This window comes from Sander vitreus, chromosome 22 (assembly GCF_031162955.1).
Source record: "Sander vitreus isolate 19-12246 chromosome 22, sanVit1, whole genome shotgun sequence".
In the NCBI taxonomy this organism is placed as follows: Eukaryota; Metazoa; Chordata; class Actinopteri; order Perciformes; family Percidae; genus Sander; species Sander vitreus.
The window spans coordinates 4348881-4367395 of NC_135876.1; the positions used below are offsets into that span (position 1 = coordinate 4348881).

The window sequence follows — 18515 nt, forward strand, 5'->3', positions numbered from 1 at the left end:
TGAATGGTGTTGATTTTGGATTGAAAAAGTGAGAGAAAAGAGTTGCATTTGTCCACTATGAAGGTTGTACAAACTTTGTCAGGTGGCTTAAGAAGTTTGTTTATTGTAAAAAACCAAAGGAGCACGCAAAAGTGAAAACCAAAACCGGTAGGAGGCAAACATCAGTAAATATTGAGAAGTGTGAGCTGCGCGGTCTGTGGTACATTCCCATTGCAAATATGGCATTAACATAGAGTAAAAGGGCCAAAACTCGTCTACGTTGATTATTGCGCCCCCTAATGGCCGAGCTTCGCCAAATATGGTACAGAGCCTCAGAGCGGCATGCCGAACGAGCACCACACGTTTCGTGTTGATTGCATTTACTGTGGCAGAGATATTGCAATTGCAAATTTCCCATTTAAATGCATTGATAGCGCCCCCTAAAAGCCGATCTTTCGTGCTGATCCGTCGCACGGCCTAGAACGAGTTCGAAAAAGTTGGTTTTGCGCATTGCGCGATATTGCGGAAAGACATTTAAGCGGAAATGCGCGTGGCCTATATCATGTGATTCAGCTTGATTCAAGGAACACGTGGATGTAAGGATTTTTAATGTGCGATGTGTAATGTGGGAGTTAAAGGCAAAAAACCATAGCGCCACCTAGTGGTCTACATGTGTAATTTTAGGTAGGTGTGGTCCATGACCCCTTGTCTATCTACGCTGTAAATTTAAAGTTGTTCACGTTAGTGTAAGTAGTAAATTTAGACGTGGGTCCCATAGGCCACGCCCACTTTGACCCCTCAGTACCCCACTCTAGGGTTGGCCTCAGGAGTGACCCAAGATGGTACCCAACAAATTTTGTAAAAATTGGATGAGCGGTTCATGAGATATAAACTTTTTGTAGTTGTAGCGCCCCCTAGTGGCCAATTTTTGTAAAACGCGTGAGTGACCTTCAGAGGGTCATGGTTAACAAGTTATCTAATGTTTGGCGTTGATGGCATTTATTTTGGCCGAGATATGGCAAAGTTGGTGTTTTCATAGTTAGCTACACAAATTTGTTTGTGCGTAATATTTATATCCTATCAAAATTCTTTTTATTAACTTTTTGTCCGGCCCATCTGCAGATGCTACCTGCCCAATTTCGTGCCGATCGGTCACACGGTCTAGGAGGAGTTCGAAAAAGTAGGTTTTTGATAAATCGTGATTTTTCACGCATAAAAGTTAGGCGGAAATGGCCGTGGCCTATATCACGTGTTTTTGAATGTACAGTGTACGGTGTGGGAGTTATAGGGCCAAACGCGTTTTTTTTTCTGCTACAGCGCCACCTAGTGGTGGAAGTGGGTGAATTGTTGCGCCTAAGGTCCTTGCGGAGTTCTGGCATTTACCATTCCTGAAAATGCCAACCCCCCACCATGTACGGTTTAGGCTTTAGTCAGAGTTTTAGGCGGAGAAGAATAATGAATAATCAGTAGAAAAACAGGGTTTACAGCCCTGCTGTAAGAACGGCATAGCTTTGCTATTGCCCGTTCTTGCAGACTCGGGCTTGGACCCCTAAAAAGGGTATTAAACAACAGTTGGTGGCATTAAAGAACGGCTTGTTTATTGATAAGGCCATATGGTCAAAATGAAATGATTTAATAATAATGTATAACAATAACAATAACTAATTTCAGTAGTAAATTGCTTTTGAACCATCAGATGGAAAAAGGACATTTACAATAACTTCAAATACACCACGAGTCTGTAGTTTACCAGTTTCATTGAACGCACCGTCTGTGTTGTTTTTCCGACGGCAGCTGCAGATTGTTACATACCGGTGTTGAATCCTCTACAGTAAAACACAGTCAAACTTTACACCGTTTAGCGTTAGCTGTCAGCATTTTAAACGTGTTTAATCCAGCTACTAGCTAGCGGTAGGCTAACGTTAGCTGCTGTCGAGTATAGTGTTAACTAGCGTCATGTGCAGCGGTGTTTGTATTTCAGAGCATCAGAGAGAAGCGTAGACATATCAGTGGCACCAGATTTTGGTAGCCAGGGTTGGCAGGAAGAAGATTTTATGGAAATGTAAATGTTCCAATTAATAATCCAGGCAGCATCCAACATTCTCGTCTCCCTCCTTCATTTTACAGTCCAATGGTGGCTAGAATGGCTCTGGGTCAAACGTCAATATGGAATGGATTAATCTGCGTTATTTTTTTTAACGCGTTATTTGTTCTCAGATTAATTAATCGAAATTAACGCGTTATTTTGACAGCCCTAATATATATATATATATATATAAATGTAGTTGTTAATTGTGTGTCATACATACCTGTCCCTCTGGCATTATTTGGAAGGATGAAAGTTTTGATATTGATAATATTTCCGCTGTGTTGTTTTTACTTTTGCAGTCGTAGGACTGCTTACTCCGCTACATTTTCTAAATAAAATGTGTTCTTTTACTCCGATACATTTCCCCCAAGCATCTTCATTACACTCTAAGAAATAAATCCGTAAAGTAACAGAAAAAGTTCTGGCAGCTCATTACCCCGTGAATAAAAAAACGGTAATTTTGTGTGTAGCTAAAAATACAGAACATTTTCTGTCATTTAAAATTCTCTCATACAAAGCTGCTTGGTTATAAACTTCTGAAAATGTTGAAGAAAACGTCCCAAATGTCGTTAAAAAAAAAGCAACTTTTTACAATTACCATTATACAATTTGAAATGTAAAAAAACATAAATTAAACTGTGAATCACATTCTATGGACAATTTCTGTTAAAATATCCAGTCATACAACAGATATTTCTTAGAGTGTACTACAAAATATGAAATAAGAAATGTTTTAGACTGCAAAAAATCAGGTATGGCCAATCATTGCTCCTAGATTGTTTATGATTTTCTCCCTGTTCATGTCAGCTCTCTCAGAATCTGCATTGTTTGCGCCTTTAACGTGAGGGAATTTAATGTTTAATGTTAATGTTTTAAGGTGTGGAAACCCTGTATATTATGCTTTACTGTAAGGAAGCCACAACAAAGTCCATAATCAAAGTTTGTCTTTACTTTTACTTGTAATAATTAAGTACATTTAATACCAACACATTACTTTTGCTACTGAAGTACAGTTAATATCAGATACTTTACAACTTTTAATACAATTTCCACACTACATACACAAAAACCTTGACAAGCATGTCCTCCCTCTAGGAATGTCAGATCTTAAGTGATAGGACTTTTGACCTTTGGCTTCAAAGCAACACATTGGGGGTAGGCGGATGTCAGCTCAGAGCCAAGTACCTCTGATGACAACCATAACCCCCCTAACCCTAATCCAATCTACGTCACGCTGACCCTCGTATAGTCCAGGCGTAACTCTCTGACATGTGAATAGTTTTTTTTATCTAATACTGAACTGACAGTTCAGTGACTGCTTTCAGTCATCACATGTCCACAGACTTGCTTTCATCGCTTACTCTTTGACCCTTCAACTTAATAAAGAATAAAGAGTAAGCTTACCGGAGCTAAGTTAGTAACAAGCATTAATGGGACATGAATGCACACATATGTAGTGTGTTTTAGAATCATCTTTATGCCTCTGTGCCTGCCACAAGCCATACCTTCATCTGTCCCATTCTTGTGAACGACATATCCCAGGACACCCCATAGGGAATTTCTTCAGATTTGGCACAAATGTCCACAGATGACGGGTTTGATTTTAATGGTCAAAGGTCAAGGTCACTGTGACCTTACAAAACGCGCGTTTGGCCGCAACTCTAGAATTCCTACACAAATACTTGCTTTTGGTATTTGGTAGGAGTTTTTCTCCTTTTTTAATATTGTGCTGCTCTCTCAGCATGTGTGAACGTCTTTAAAAGTTTTTTATTCATACTGCATTATTCAGTTGGAGATAATCCATATCAGGGTTCCCTGTGGTAGTAGAATCCCTGGATGGAGTTATGGAGTTGTGTTGTACCTGGGGATATTTAGATATTTTGATGCTGTCTCTGGAGAAGTCATTGAGTATGAGGAAAGGGATAATGGCAAGGGGATCACAGAGATGTGATCGGGGCTTGCATGCACAGTATTTGTGAGATGTTGTCTATCCAGAATGTATTTGTGAGCTCACCACGGACAGGGCAGAGCAGTCAGAAAGGGTTGAAAGATGCACTTAGATATTGTTTGTTTGGGTCTGCACAGGACATTTGTTGACGGTAAGAACAATTAGACTAACACCAGATTGATCCTTTAACCCAGGGATCTTCAACAGGGGATCCGGGGCCGCTAGGGGGTCCTCAGAGTCAGTGCAGGGAGGCCTCCAAATTATTGTTAATTTTTGAAAGTTTTTTCAAACATTAGCTGAACATTAGTCGCACATTATTACATTAGGTAAATGGCATAAACATATGTTTGTCAAGTCAACCATATCACAAAGGGATATGAAGCAGTATAAAGCAAAATCCTAGCAGCACTAAGGCAGCTTTAAGAAAGAAAAAACTAAAATCTCAAAGTGGGTGAAAGAAGGAGACGGATATCAGATACACAAAAATGTCTTAACATGAATCCAACATATTATTAACAAACATAAATCCCCACTGCTGATGACTAAGGCCATCCACAGATACAGTCAATCTTAAGGATTCACTGTGCCAGATGTATGTTTAACATTAAAACATGATTTATAAAATCATGCCAACAATTATTAGGCTATTTTAAAAGCTTAGTATTTTATGCAAAAAAGGTATGTATAAAGGCTTTAGGCTGCCCTACACATTATTGTAGGCCCAGTTTAATATGCAACTTCATTTTATACAATATACTGTATGTAGTAGGGGTCCCTGCTCCAACTCTCTTTCAGTTAAGGTGTCCTTGGCTTAAAAAAAGACCCCTGATTTAACCAAAGCGCCGTAGATCAAGAAACAGTCATATTATTTCATTTCTAATTGTACAGTTAACAGTTAACAGTTTTGGCATTGACAAACAATGCCAAATGAAAGACTATTTCCACCTGTTTTTTTAAAGGCAATTGAAAAAACAATGTATTTTGTCATTTTTTTTTACATGACTTGCACATGTGCTGGACCAGGTGGAGTGTCTTGTCACTGTTATAAATACACGTGCAACTCCGGGAGTTCCCTATCACATTCATTCAGAAACATTTAATGTGGTTATTATATGACTTATCTTCCCTGCACCAAAGCACATTCTTTGAACGCAAGTTCAATATCCAAAACAAGGATATCATAACAAAAATGATAACTATTAATATTGTAAAACACAAATAAAATCCACCACTTGCAACCACTTGCAACAAGTGTAGAGCTGATCTACTCTCCATCAGTCTACATCAATAAATCAGAGATGGATGGAACCACGGACCAGATCCCACTGAGAATGACTGGTACTCAGATAAACCATTAGGCTGTGTTCAGACAGGGAAACAGTCCATCCATCCATCCATCTTCATCCGCTTATCCGGGGTCGGGTCGCGGGGGTAGCAGCTCCAGCAGGGGACCCCAAACTTCCCTTTCCCGGGCCACATTAACCAGCTCCGACTGGGGGACCCCAAGGCGTTCCCAGGCCAGGTTAGAGATATAATCCCTCCACCTAGTCCTGGGTCTCCCCCGAGGCCTCCTCCCAGCAGGGAAACAGTGATCCGGCGATTTGCAGCAGGGTTGTGCATCGGGGGGAGTGTCAATGAAACGGCCCATTTTTGTGACGTTCTGTTGTGTTCTTTAACCGCCCAATGTAGCACAAGTAGATTTTATATTTCATAACTACTGTTTTCCGTCAGATAGTTTATAGATCTAGGCCCGTTGAGTTTTTTTGCGTGTCCCACCTGCGGAAAACCCCGCCACCCCCCCCGCCACAGCCTAAACACACTACCCCCATTCAAAATAAATGAAAAGACCTGCGTTTTTGCCGCACCATCTGACGGCCGATGCAGGCTGTCTGAATGCCCACTTGATCAGCTCACCTGATTTCTCTTTCCTCTTTCTCTCTCCGTGTCTCTGGCCAGATCACAATAACGGAAACGGTGCTGTTCCTGGTCCAGTACACGTCCAAAGAGTTCGACCGCTCAGAGAAGACAGTAGCCACCGGGGACTGCTGTTACCTCAACCCGCTGGTGCGCAGAACCTTCCGCTTCCTTGGTAAGTCTCAGGCTTTTTTTTTGTGACTGCAGACCTGTACAGCCTTTTTTCTACTCTATGTTTTAGATGCACCATTTCTGTAAATGGCTACGGTCACAGACACAATCACCCATCCGCCTCTCTGAAACTGAAGAGGTGGAATGTTTTCCAGACAGTTTTCCTCCCACGGCCCAGAGAGCCTCTCTGAATGTGCTGGAAAGGCCTGTCTGTCTCAATGTGGGCCAATGACTTATACGGATTTTCAACAGGCCTTAAAAAATGTCATGTGGTGCGGCCATGAATTATCTTAAAAGTAGGTAAGTAAGTAAGTTGTCAGTAATATACTGTAAAGTGTTAAAAAACTAAGTATTTGCATTTCTTTTGAGTTTTTGTAAATAAGGATCTCATAGTTTTGTTCCATAATGTCCATATTTCAGAAAATGGACATCATCCGACAAAGTTTGTCCATATATGATGATGGACATATCAATACACCAGTGTATCTGACTTGGTAGGCATTCAGCCAGCTGCACACAGATCTACCCCACACATTTTCTCACATGCACACACATCTTGCTGCAAGCCTACAGGATACGTGCATACAGACTTGCAAGCATGCACGCAAAAAATACCCTAGACTGCTTTCTGATAAAACACGCATGCACACACTCACGCATGCACGCATGCACGCACGCACATTTGTGCACGGCGTTGGCCTCTCCTTGTCCTCTCGCTTGCTTAAGTGAGAGCAGGAGATAAGACTGCAGAAGAGGATTATTACCTAGATCCCTGAGAGGAAATCCACTTGGTGGCCCGGCATTACCCTCGCATTTACACATCCAGCAAGCCATTCATGCTGCACGTTCATGTTAACAGGCCTTGTATTTCAGAGTAAAGCCCCTTTCATCGCTAAGAGACTCATCAGAATTGGTTATCATATATTATACACTGGTAACGTGTTGTATCTGAAAAAGGCTTATGTCTTAGTGTTAATTGATGTCAGTCTTGAAGAGTGCTGCGCCATGACTTTTCATTAAAGTGGGAGGAAGATAAACTGCTTCGGCTGTGCAGCTTCCTTTTGTATCTCTGGGTTTCGTCAGCAGTGATAGAGCACCACAGTAATATCCCACTGTCCTTGCAGAGGAAACATCTGCTAGATTGATATATATGCTAATCTACCCTCCGACAGGAACAGGTGTAAAATGGAGAATCAAATGGCCTTAGTAAAGAAAATGCAAACAACAAACAAAAAGTGAAAAGAAACAAGACTTTTTGTTTGTTCTTGAAAATGTTTTATCTGACTACCCGAGAAATGTGATCAGTTCAATTGACTGTTGGAGCATTTGAATATCATCGGAATCACAAATGGTATGATGTGTTTATGGCTGATGTAAATTGTTGTGAAATGTAAGTATGTAAGTTCCATGTAAGTATATGGAAGTTGTCCTTATTATCCCAATTTACCTTCCAACGCACTGCTACGGTCATCAGCTTTGGGTAGAAACTGACAGCATGAGATTACAGATACAAGTAACCAAAATGAATTTCATTCACTAATATAAGCTTGAAAAATTGAAGGAAAGACGGATGTCTCATGGACGCTTCACTTCAGGTGTTTTCCAGGCATGTCCATTTGAAGGGAGATCCTGTGGCAGACTTAGACCATGCTCGAGGGATGAAATAACTTCTCTAGCATTGAAATCAATCAATTGAGTGCTTTACGTAAAGTAACAACAGTAATTAAAGCTGCAAGCAGCGTTGGACGGGCCCTCGCGCCTCTGCGTGCTTCGGGGTTACTGGCGGACGCTGCTCCTTGCGACTGTGCATTTGCGTGGCACTCAGACACCGCAAATCGTCACCAATGAAAACGTAACGGCCTGCTGAGTTCAACGATACCTCATACAAGACCTACATTGTACAGTTCATTAGCTGTGAAAGGGGGCGTGGCTAAATCATGGGGGGTGGGCCAAACCATAACCAATGAAAACGGAAGTCTCTGTTGAGTTCAATGATACCTCACACAACAGTGTACAAGAAACGGGTCATTACGTATTAAAGGGGGCGTGGCTTAAGCATATGGGGCGGGTAAAATTGTCAATCAAAAAGGAACTCTACTGAGTTCAATGATGCCTCAAACAAGACTCTACGCCATACAGTTCATTAGCTGTGAAATGGGGCGTGGCTAAAGCATAGTGGGCAGGGCAAACCATGACCAATGAAAAAGGAAGTCTCTGCTGAGCTCAACGATACCTCACACAAGACTCTACTTTAAATGGATCACCAGTTATGAAAGGGGCCGTGGCTTAAACATAGGGGGTGGGCAAAACCATGACCAATGACAAATGAAGTCTCTGCTGAGTTCAATGATACCTCACACAAGACTACCTTAAACGGTTCAAATGTTATGAAAAGGGGCGTGGCCTGAGTAAGTGGGCGTGGTTAGAGTATAGGGGGCAGCTTAGTACACACACATTCTAAGTTTCATGTAAATCGGATGATGTTTGTCATATAAGGCTGATTTCCTGTTGCCAGCGGGGGGCACTATGACCAAAAGTCAATATTGGCCTGTATATGTCCTCAGGCCTGGACTCTTGTTGATTGGGGGAAATTTCAAGCAGATATGACAATGTACACTGTAGTTACAGCCACTTTCTTGTTCATCGCTAAATGCTCGAAATGGCCGCCACGCCACGCCCACACCGTTTGACGCAAAGTTTTTCTTTTAATAACTTTTCATCTTTAAGGTGTTGAGATGGTACAGACCAAATTTGAAGTCCATCGGATGAAATCTCTAGGAGGAGTTCGTTAAAGTATAGCACGTTGACTTTTAGGCCTACTTCCTGTTGCCACTAGGGGGCGCTATGACTTTGAGTCAATTTTGTCTGGTAAATGTCCTCAGAGTTAGAATCTTATGAATCATGAAAAGTTTCAAGCCAATTGGACAATGTACACTTGAGTTACACCCACTTCCTGTTTCGATGGCGAAACACACAAAATGGCCGCCCCGCCACGGCCACGCCCTATGATGACAACTTTTAATCTTTAACGTCTTAAGATAGCACACATCAATTTTTAAGTTGTTCGGATGAAATCTCTACGAGGAGTTCGTTAAAGTACGACATGTGGAAATGGCCAAAATCGCACTAATTTCGAACTTTCAATTCAAAATGGTGGACTTCCTATTAGGTTTAGGCTCCAATGACGTTTTCTGTGCGTCTTGACATCATAGATATGTGTACCAAGTTTCGTGAGTCTAGGTTAAACGTACTGCAGGGGCTCAATTTTGTAGGGGGCGCTAGCGAGCCATTTTTACGTGCCTATTCCCGAAACCCTTAAAATATGTACATTTTCAGCAGACTTGATGCGACCGCCAAATTTGAAAATGTCATAAAGTTACTATGTATTAAAAGCCGTTCTAAAAAAATCAGTTTTAAGGTTAGATTTCAAACAAGCTACGTCTGTTATAGTGCAGATGCCAGCAGGTAACATGTTCCAAAGTCTCAGTCAATTGCAAAAGCGCGATCGCCCCACAGTTTGTACCTTGACCATGGGACATCTAATACCAGTTGATTGGATGACCGCAATGACCGGTTGTTTTCGCGAAGGGTTACAATCTCAGACAGATACACTGGAGCCAGAAATGTCTAAGGGGCCCCTGTGAAGATCTGGAGGACATAGCAAGAAAGGAAGACATCTGAGCTACCTTACTGAATGCCTGGTCAGACCAGATACAGCTAAGAGGCACAGCAAAGTTCACCCAGAAGTCCTTGATGGTGCTTGAAGCTTGTCTCTGAGCTGTTTGTTACGTAGAGACGTAGAGGAGTATTTGTGCAATTGATTTCTGTCATTCAACTGACCATGCTTCTTTTGTAGAGCACTGTACAGCCAATAGCCCCTTCCCTACTTCCTACCCCCCTACTTCCGGCGCCCTTACTCGGACTACAGCCATCTTCAAACTAGGCCTTCATTTGGGTCTCAACTACTAACCTGTAAAGTGTCATGACTACATCTTGCACGGTTAGGACGCTACGCACAAGGTGCAATACCAGTCGCTGGTAATGGCGGACAAAACTACAGAAACCTGAGTTTTCCTTTAAAAGTAGTTTTAGTTTTTAAAGTAGTAGAGGAAGATGCTGAGGACATACTGCACTTTCTCCCATCTGTGGCACGTATTTCTACTGAGAGAGGCTGTACTGCAGTGTTTAAGAGATGGAGGCAGTTGTCTTCTAATGTTACGGGGAGGGGTGCAGCAAAGTGCCTCCGTCCACTGAAGCAAACTGCATCAGAGGTGCAGCATTTGCTTCTCTTTACCAACATCAGCTAATGAGTCTGTGAATCTGTGGTGAGCTGTCAGGGCCTCTTTACAGCAGCATTACCAACAGCAGTTATCCCAAATTACAAAGCACAATTTAACATCCACAATCTGGAAATCCCATTGCATAAAGTGTGTCTGCCTGTGCGTTTTATGGTGCATTTGATCCATGGCTATTGATAACTACTTTTGGCAGGCTTGTTGGCACAATGAGAGAGCACAAATGGATAAATCCAGCAGTGACTCGGCTGTGCTGTGTTGAGCGATCCAGTCTCCCTGCGCTGCTCAGCTCCTGTGTAAGGCAGAACACTGTTGTTGCCAGCCTCTCACTGATCCTCTGAGCTAAAGGCTTCCTGAGTTGATTTGACTTACAAGTATATGTGGTGGGATTTGTGTGTCAGTGATCAGAGGGCTTTAAGTTTTAAAGTAACTGGCCTGCCCTGCGGGGCTCAACCTGCGCCTGCTGGCAAAGCAACACGAGCTGAGTGCTTCCCGTTTACAGCAGAGGATTGATAGGCTAAGGCTGTGATGTGAATGCAGCTCGAGGAATTAATTTGGAACCTGTTGTTTGTTTCTTCTTTGTTTTCTTTTGATTGATTGATTGATTGATTGATTGATTGATTGATTGGTTGGTTGGTACGAAGGTGTAGCGTAAATCCATGAATTCAGAGCACCAAAATACATAGCATAACCACATGAATTGGTGTGAAAGATGAAGTAGAGTCTGTATTTATAGTATTTATACTGAGTAAACAACTTGCATTAAAGTTAACCCGGGGCACCAGCCTTCGATACGGGAAAAGATATCCAATTAATTATTCTGTCTCAATCATCAGTCATCAGCACTTTACTCATAAACAGTGACCGTTATCCTTCATACACTTAAAGCACGCAATCAACTTATTTATCAATGGCTTTTTTCAACTATTACTAACTAATGCATACAAGTAAATGCAATGATGAATGAATCCATGAAAACAGCTGTAGGCAGCGAAGGACTGAGTTAAGACCGCTGTAAACCAGAGAGAGCAGGTGAGATGGATTAGCTTGTGGAAACAAAGGAGACGACCAGGTGGACAAAAACCTCAACGTTAAACAGTTAAATTGAATTAATGCTACGCTCTGCAGCTAAGAGTTTGTTGGAAAGTAAAAAAGATTCTATATGATGGGAGACCTAACATATGTCTACCCTAACATTTCCTACTCACTCTTATTATATGCATCAACCCCAATATATCACAGGAACAAGGAAAGCCAGGGGAAATGTTGCACTGGACAGGAAGGAGAAGTGGGTGATCAGATGATCGTTACTGCCTGGAGCTCTCAGGTTTTCTCTGTTGTGATCGGTCCCAAGGGGCGTCTCTCTCTCTTACTGTATCTCCCTCTGTCTCTCTCTCTTTCTCTCTTACTGTCTCTCCCTCTGTCTCTCTCTCTTTCTCTCTTACTGTCTCTCCCTCTGTCTCTCTCCCTCTCTCTCTCGTTCTCTCTTACTGTCTCTCCCTCTCCCTCTCTCTCTCTTTCTCTCTTACTGTCTCCCTCTCTGTCTCTCTCTGTGTCTCTCTCTCTGTCTCTCTCTCTCTCTTACTGTCTCCCTCTCTGTCTCTCTGTGTCTCTCTCTCTCTGTCTCTCTTTCTCTCTTACTGTCTCTCTCTGTCTCTCTCTCTCTCTCTCTCTCTCTCTCTCTCTCTCTCTATCTTTCTCTCTTACTGTATCTCCCTCTCTGACTGACTGTCTCTCTGTCTCTTTCTTACTTCTTACTGTCTCTCTATTTCTCTCTCAGAAGGATGATGATGTCTTCTCTCTCCACCACTGGGCTGGGTGTGATGGGAACGCCGTGGCAGCTTTTTTCAGATGTTTGTTCGAATTCAGAGTTGGTTACAGTACTAACTGTGTTTGTTGCACAGGTTGGAGCAGGTTTCTTTCAGCCGTTTTCTTTCTTCTAAGGTTGGCTGGGTGCCGGTCTAAAGCACTTCTGTAAGACTCGGAGATCAGCTGAGTTCCAGGCGAGCAAGAGACAAAGCAAGAAAATGAGGGAAGAGACAACAGAAGATCTTTGAGGCTCTCCTGTTTCCAAAGTCTGTTAATGGGGCAGTGTCTGATGCCAATGGTGCAAAACTTTTAACCTCCCACCACTGAATCTCCCTCCTGTCTTTTTTGTTACATTTTCTTTCTAAAGAAGTAATAAAGTTTACCATAAATGTCTTATGTTTGATCGCTTGGCCTTCTCAGCTGCTGAAGGGTACCGACACCACTGCAAATACCCCTGTAAGATGTGATGGTGACTAGATTTCTCGTCAAGTAGAAACATTTTCCTGCTATATCAGTACACAAGTGCAGAGCAGCAGCCAGCATGATGGGAGTCTGGCCTGGTTGGTCCAATAATTCATCCATGAGTCTGGCTTTGACCTCGAAATTAGCATAGAAGATCCCCCGCCTGTTCTCCAAAGTTGACTCCAAGTTAACTTTTGCAGAGCGATAGCGGAGTTGCAATTGGAAAAATGCTGCCTGTAAAACCCAGCGTTAGAACGTTAAAGGCTCGCTCTCTCTTGGCCAAGTCACACGTCTGCAGCATGCAGTTCAGTGAGGCGCTGAGTCGCGCAGATCGCTCTTTGTCTTTTTTTAAAATGAGTGGGGAAGCGGACAGCAAAGTCTAACTTAACTTTTAATGATATTAAACAAAGAGAAATGTCCTCCCTTCGTCCTATAATGGTCATAAGTGTAAGAGTAACTACTTCCTTGTTTACTGCTGCAATACGTTGTAACCTTGGTTACTGTACATATGGAATATGTAACGGTGTATAATTACCGATATGATAGAGAATGCGGACATGCCCATTTTCCTGAAAAAGAACATGGCCATATCTTAGGCTGAGCTTTTTATTAGATAATAGACATTTTTTTCCAGTCATACTCCTTCATTGAAGTTTTCTTTAAAATAGTGGTAAAATCTCGTCCCGTCCTTCTCGTGAACCCAATCTCGTGTATCGTCTCGTCACACCCCTACCCTTTACTTGTCTTTCACCATGTAATGGGCCAGAGGGCATCACGTGATGCACTTGGAGTTGTAATTCCACTGTTTGGCAACTACATGTTCAATTTGCTTCAAATCCCAGCACACTTCCTGGGGGCCTGGGATCGGGCCCAAGTCTTTTTCAGCTTGGATTCTTCTGACCTCCATAACATATTTGACAATATCTAACAGCCAAAGAAATACAATGATGAAAAATGTGTAAATATATTTACTGGGATGCATTTAGTGAGAAATGCACAGTGAAGATGACACATCACATCCAAACAGATGGGGAGGCAGATGGGGAAAATGAACAGCTGTGTTTTGCAGACACACTGATGTTGTCAGACTGGAACATACTCCAGTCAACATCACTCAGCGTGTCCATAGGATAGTCTCTGATAGGGCAGTCCAACACCTTGCCTCTCTCATCACAGATTCCGAACCATACTTTGTTTGAGGAACATTGTACCGTGGTCTGACTTTCTGAATGGTGGCAGAGTTAGCCTTGCACTCCTCCTTGAATGGAGAATAATTGTCCAGAGTACTCTGGTGGGACATCATGTGTTGGTAGGTTAACGTCCCCAGTCACACCAAGGGTAAGGGTCCGATACCTACCACAGAACACCATACCATAACACCATTTTTTATTACTCCTTGGGCCTTGAAAAGTTATTTAAATAAAACCATACGTGAATTTTAATGGCGAAATGTGTCTTTGGGGAAACTGCAAACAACTGATAGACATCTGAAACGTGACAAGGGCCCCCCGACAAGAATCAGGTTATTTGTAAGGAGTCACAAGCCAAAGACGTTGGGAATCACTGATTGAGTCTATAACAATGCATCACATCAAGGGCCAGACATGTAGAGTTTATTGACATGATTTTATTTCATCGAAAAAGTAAAACATCTTTGACTGTATCATTGCATGCCTCATATAGCCTTCTCATTTACAGTTTGGTCGACATTAAAGCCCTAAAAAAATCAGCAAAAAAAAGTTCTTCAGCCGTCAGAGAATTTAACAACTCAAGAAAACAATGATTACATTCTAGACTACCACCCAGCCGACTCCCAACAACCTGATTCTGAATATGAAAACTAGCTGGTGTGTGTGGGAATTTCTGAGTCTCAAAATCTGCCAAATTCTGCTTTGAGTGTTGTGTAATTGCATTTGAAAAACAGTTTCCCGTCTTTTTGGTTTGGCGCACAACTAGGCGGGCCAAAATTGATTGTGAACCTAAATTAATATGCAGACCGGATCAAAATTTGCAAGGGGCCGGATTTGGCCTGCGGGCCTTGTGTTTGACACGTGTTCTAAAATATCATTCAAGGTATGAAGTAGTATCAGCATTAGTGAGAAGCTGTTACTCTTTCACCCAGAAGCCTCTGCTGCGTCCTACAGCTGTCATTCAGAAGCTTTCAGCTTTCAGCCCAGCTGCTCCCAGATACTCTCTTTGGTGTTTCTCTTGCCTCTCTTTGCTAATGTCAGACTGAGCCAGTGTTCACATGCTACATGTTCCATGTGCGTGCTTGGACTGCGCATATGTATTTTGTGTGTGTATGCCAAAGTGTGTGTATTCATGCGCAGCATGTACTGCATGCTTGCACATGCTTGTTGCCAGAATTTACATCTACTGGAGAGCAGCACAGCACAGCACAGCATCATGTGAGCTCCGTAGCCCTCCCCTTTCGCTAAGGCCTGCCATTGCTTTGCCATTGACTCACAGGGCCGTGCTGTTTGGGTAAGATTAATTTTAGAACACAGCCGAGGGTTGTGGCGCTCTCTCACACTCAACTTCAGCAGTGTGTTTTTACCTTCATGCGTTTTAAGGCTTTGCTTGTTGAACTTTAGATTTCGAAAGTGCATGCACAGCCCCCTGTTTCTGTGACATTATGTAGATGTAGATGTGAGGCTAGCCCTTTGGGTTATTTTACACAGTTGTAAAGTGCAACAGTACTGTTGATAACGACCTTTTCTTTTCAACACCAGTCCCTCTGTATACATCTTCACAACAGTCATTCCTTTTTCAGATAAGTATGTAGTGTATAAGTGTAAATTAATACTCAGATTTCATTTTGTCATTTCATTTTTGTCATTTGAGATTGAGAGAGTTTGATTAATGATCATAGAGTCCTACACTATTTCTGACTTTGCAGAGAGTTGTGGTAGAATAGACATCTTGCATGACGTGGGTGTCAAGGAGCAACTGTACTGCTCCACCTGAATGTGAAATAACTCCAACCGAATAAAAAACAGCAATTTTGTAAGTGAATTTTAAAGTGCATTTGTGGTGCAAGGCTCCTAAAGGTTTGTAGGCTGACCATGGATTTTTGGGTCTTACGAGGATGCCAAAGAATGCTACAGCCAGGCTGAGTCTTGATTTATTTATATATATAATTCACCAGAAGCCCGTTTTGCAAAACATAAAACCGTCTGACACACAGCAGCTAATTTCACCAAGAGCTGTCCTCCATAATCAGCAGGACCGCCCTGCCTTCCTATCTCTCCACCTCTCAGCATTAACGTTTTATAATCTATGTCACACTCCTCTGTCAGTAAGAGCGTCTCCAGAGACTGCAGTGTTGCTGAATGCAGCACCGTGTGATTCCACTCAGCACAGAAACACCCTGTTCCTTTGCTTGGGTCCAACCTCGCTCCCAAGGTTGCTCTGCACCATGAGCACTCTTTGAACATGTTCAAAACAATATCTCTCTAAATGGTTATCCTCAGCCTTGTGGCAGCTTTCCCCCCCTTCTGTGTTTACCCATATCTTGCTTCAGTTTATTCTAAACTAGTTTGCATTGCCAGACCTTCCTCCACAGCGCTGCGGAGGAAGGTCTTGCTAGTCCACACAGCATTCCTGGATGGGAGAAAAATGTGCTCTGGTTTATTGGCATTTCTTTAAACTAATCACAATCATCTTGGGCAATGCTAAGCGCCAGATGGAGCCGCGGTTCCTCTGCAAAATAGCCTCGGGAAGGAACTTGTTTTGGTGGAACATGTCTACGTTCAAAAGTAGTTTTAGTCGTGCAAAAGAAAACTCAGATTGGACAGATAGTCTAACTAGCTGTCTGGATTTACCCTGCAGAGATCTGAGGAGCAGTTAACCATAGTCCTCATAAATCCACCGGAGTTTAGAACGACAACACAAAGAAAGAGGAAGGGGACGGACATCCGGCCGAAATAAGGGACATCCGGCGGAATTTCCAGCAGCACGATATTTTTTGTCTCAACAAGGCCTAAAATGAAATTAAAGCTGTTGCTGCAAACATTGCTTTTCTGAAACAGAATTCTGTCATCCATTCTCTCTTTGTCCTGAGCGCCACAGCTTGCATTTTTACACCAAAACCTATTCCAGTGTTTGTAAGTGATGATTCATCCGCAGTTGGTAGGATGTACAGTATGTAGTGTTGACTGAGTAAATCATTAGCTGATAGAGATGATTAGGCGTATCCTCAGATGCTCCAATGATCCTCCAATGATATCATGTTGCACCTCCCTAAAACAGATTAAAAAAAGGAATGTTCCACTCCACCTTTTCGAGACTGATTAAGGTTTCTGGGGCTGGAGATAATCACACACTTAAGGCTGATTTATAATAGTACATAGGCTCTATGCAGCCTTCACAGTAGCCTTTGTTTCTTGTTTTTATCAAATTTTTATTCATTTATAACATACATACAAACAACAACAACGAAGATATGAGACACTACAACCAACCCAGCCCCAACCCTGGTGTGGGTGTGTGCGTTGGGAGTGTGTGGTTGAGAGAGTGACTGGGATTAGCTCCGGAGCAAGTACCCACTCTGGCGGTGGAGACGGAGAAACAAAGTGTCTCCCACTGTTCTTTCCAAGGGGGTAAGCGGGCATCCGGAAAGCGTATCTCCTATGGGGAGATTCTGAGGCTAACAAGCCATCACCTGCCGTTAGCATTCCATTGACTCCCATTCATTTTGGCGCCACTTTCACAGCGAATACCTTTACATCTGAAGAGTTTGTCCATTGTTTATTTCTAAAGAAACACGACAATATATAAAAGGCTCCATTACCTTGTACCTCACGTTATAGCAGACGTTTTTGTAAAAATAGGCTAACGATTGTGTCATAACCACGGGACTTACTGTCGCATAGTAGAGGAATTACCGTATAGTCAGGAGAAGCTCGCAGGCAATCGGGGGGACATGAAGGCATACAATTAACCATGTTAATTCTGTGTCCAGCAAGCATGTTATTTTTACCAATGCCTAATGTCATCATGCTTAAATTATATTTTAAAATATGCACTCCCACAGCGGTTAAATAAATATGACAGTTTCGACTTACATTAGCTGTTTAAGTTTAATTACTAATGTTAACTTGCATTTTAGTTAGCAATACTTAGCCTGTGCCTATGTTTTCTCCTTACATATACCTATTGGGTATATGCAAGTTCTTGAATATCATTTTACATAACTTCTTAATATTATGCATTAACTTAATATGGCTTACTGGCATAATTTTTTTAAATAAATAAATACTATGCAAAATGACAAAATAATTAATCAGAATACTTATCAAAAGTTGCTCCTGCTCCTACGCTCATGTGCAGCTCCTACTCACGCTCTCCGTCTCTGCAAGATTGGGAATAATTGAGATTTCTCTTGGCACAGCTACCAGAAGACTTACAACTTTCAGACAGGTTGCTCACGTCATATCTACGTCTCCAAGCTCAGTTTGAGGCTGCGCAGCAGTAACGCTCAGCCATCACCGGAAAAGTGCTTCTAATTGACTTCACTGGTCTCCGTCGAAGTCTACGGTGTCGCTTTGTCCATTTCTTTCACTGCCTATGGTTCTTTCTGACCACGGTGGGAAATCTGTAGCAGGAAAAGTTAACCCTCTCCTTGATTTCATGTTGTCTATGGAGAAGGAGAACCAGGAAATAAGTCGCGGGGGAGGCAACGCTACCAAGCCACGGCCTAGACGACCAATCACAGTTGTTGTGGTCTGCATGTGAAGTTACATTTATGGGGAGGTGCTACGGCGTAGGGTTTGTATTTACGCGTACCACCTACGCGCCCACGCCGTAGATTCAACGTACAACCATTTAAACAGGATGAACTCCGGTC

At 42.4% G+C, this 18515-nt stretch overlaps 1 protein-coding gene across 1 annotated transcript in view; it reads left to right on the forward strand.

Annotated features, from left to right (window-relative positions):
* plppr5b (phospholipid phosphatase related 5b) overlaps nucleotides 1-18515 on the forward strand; it is a 97319-nt gene that overhangs the window by 33812 nt on the left and 44992 nt on the right. Inside the window, exon 2 of the mRNA XM_078280492.1 lies at nucleotides 5973-6105. Within this exon, the coding sequence (XP_078136618.1) occupies nucleotides 5973-6105 (133 nt within the window). The remainder of the gene's footprint in view (nucleotides 1-5972; nucleotides 6106-18515) is intronic.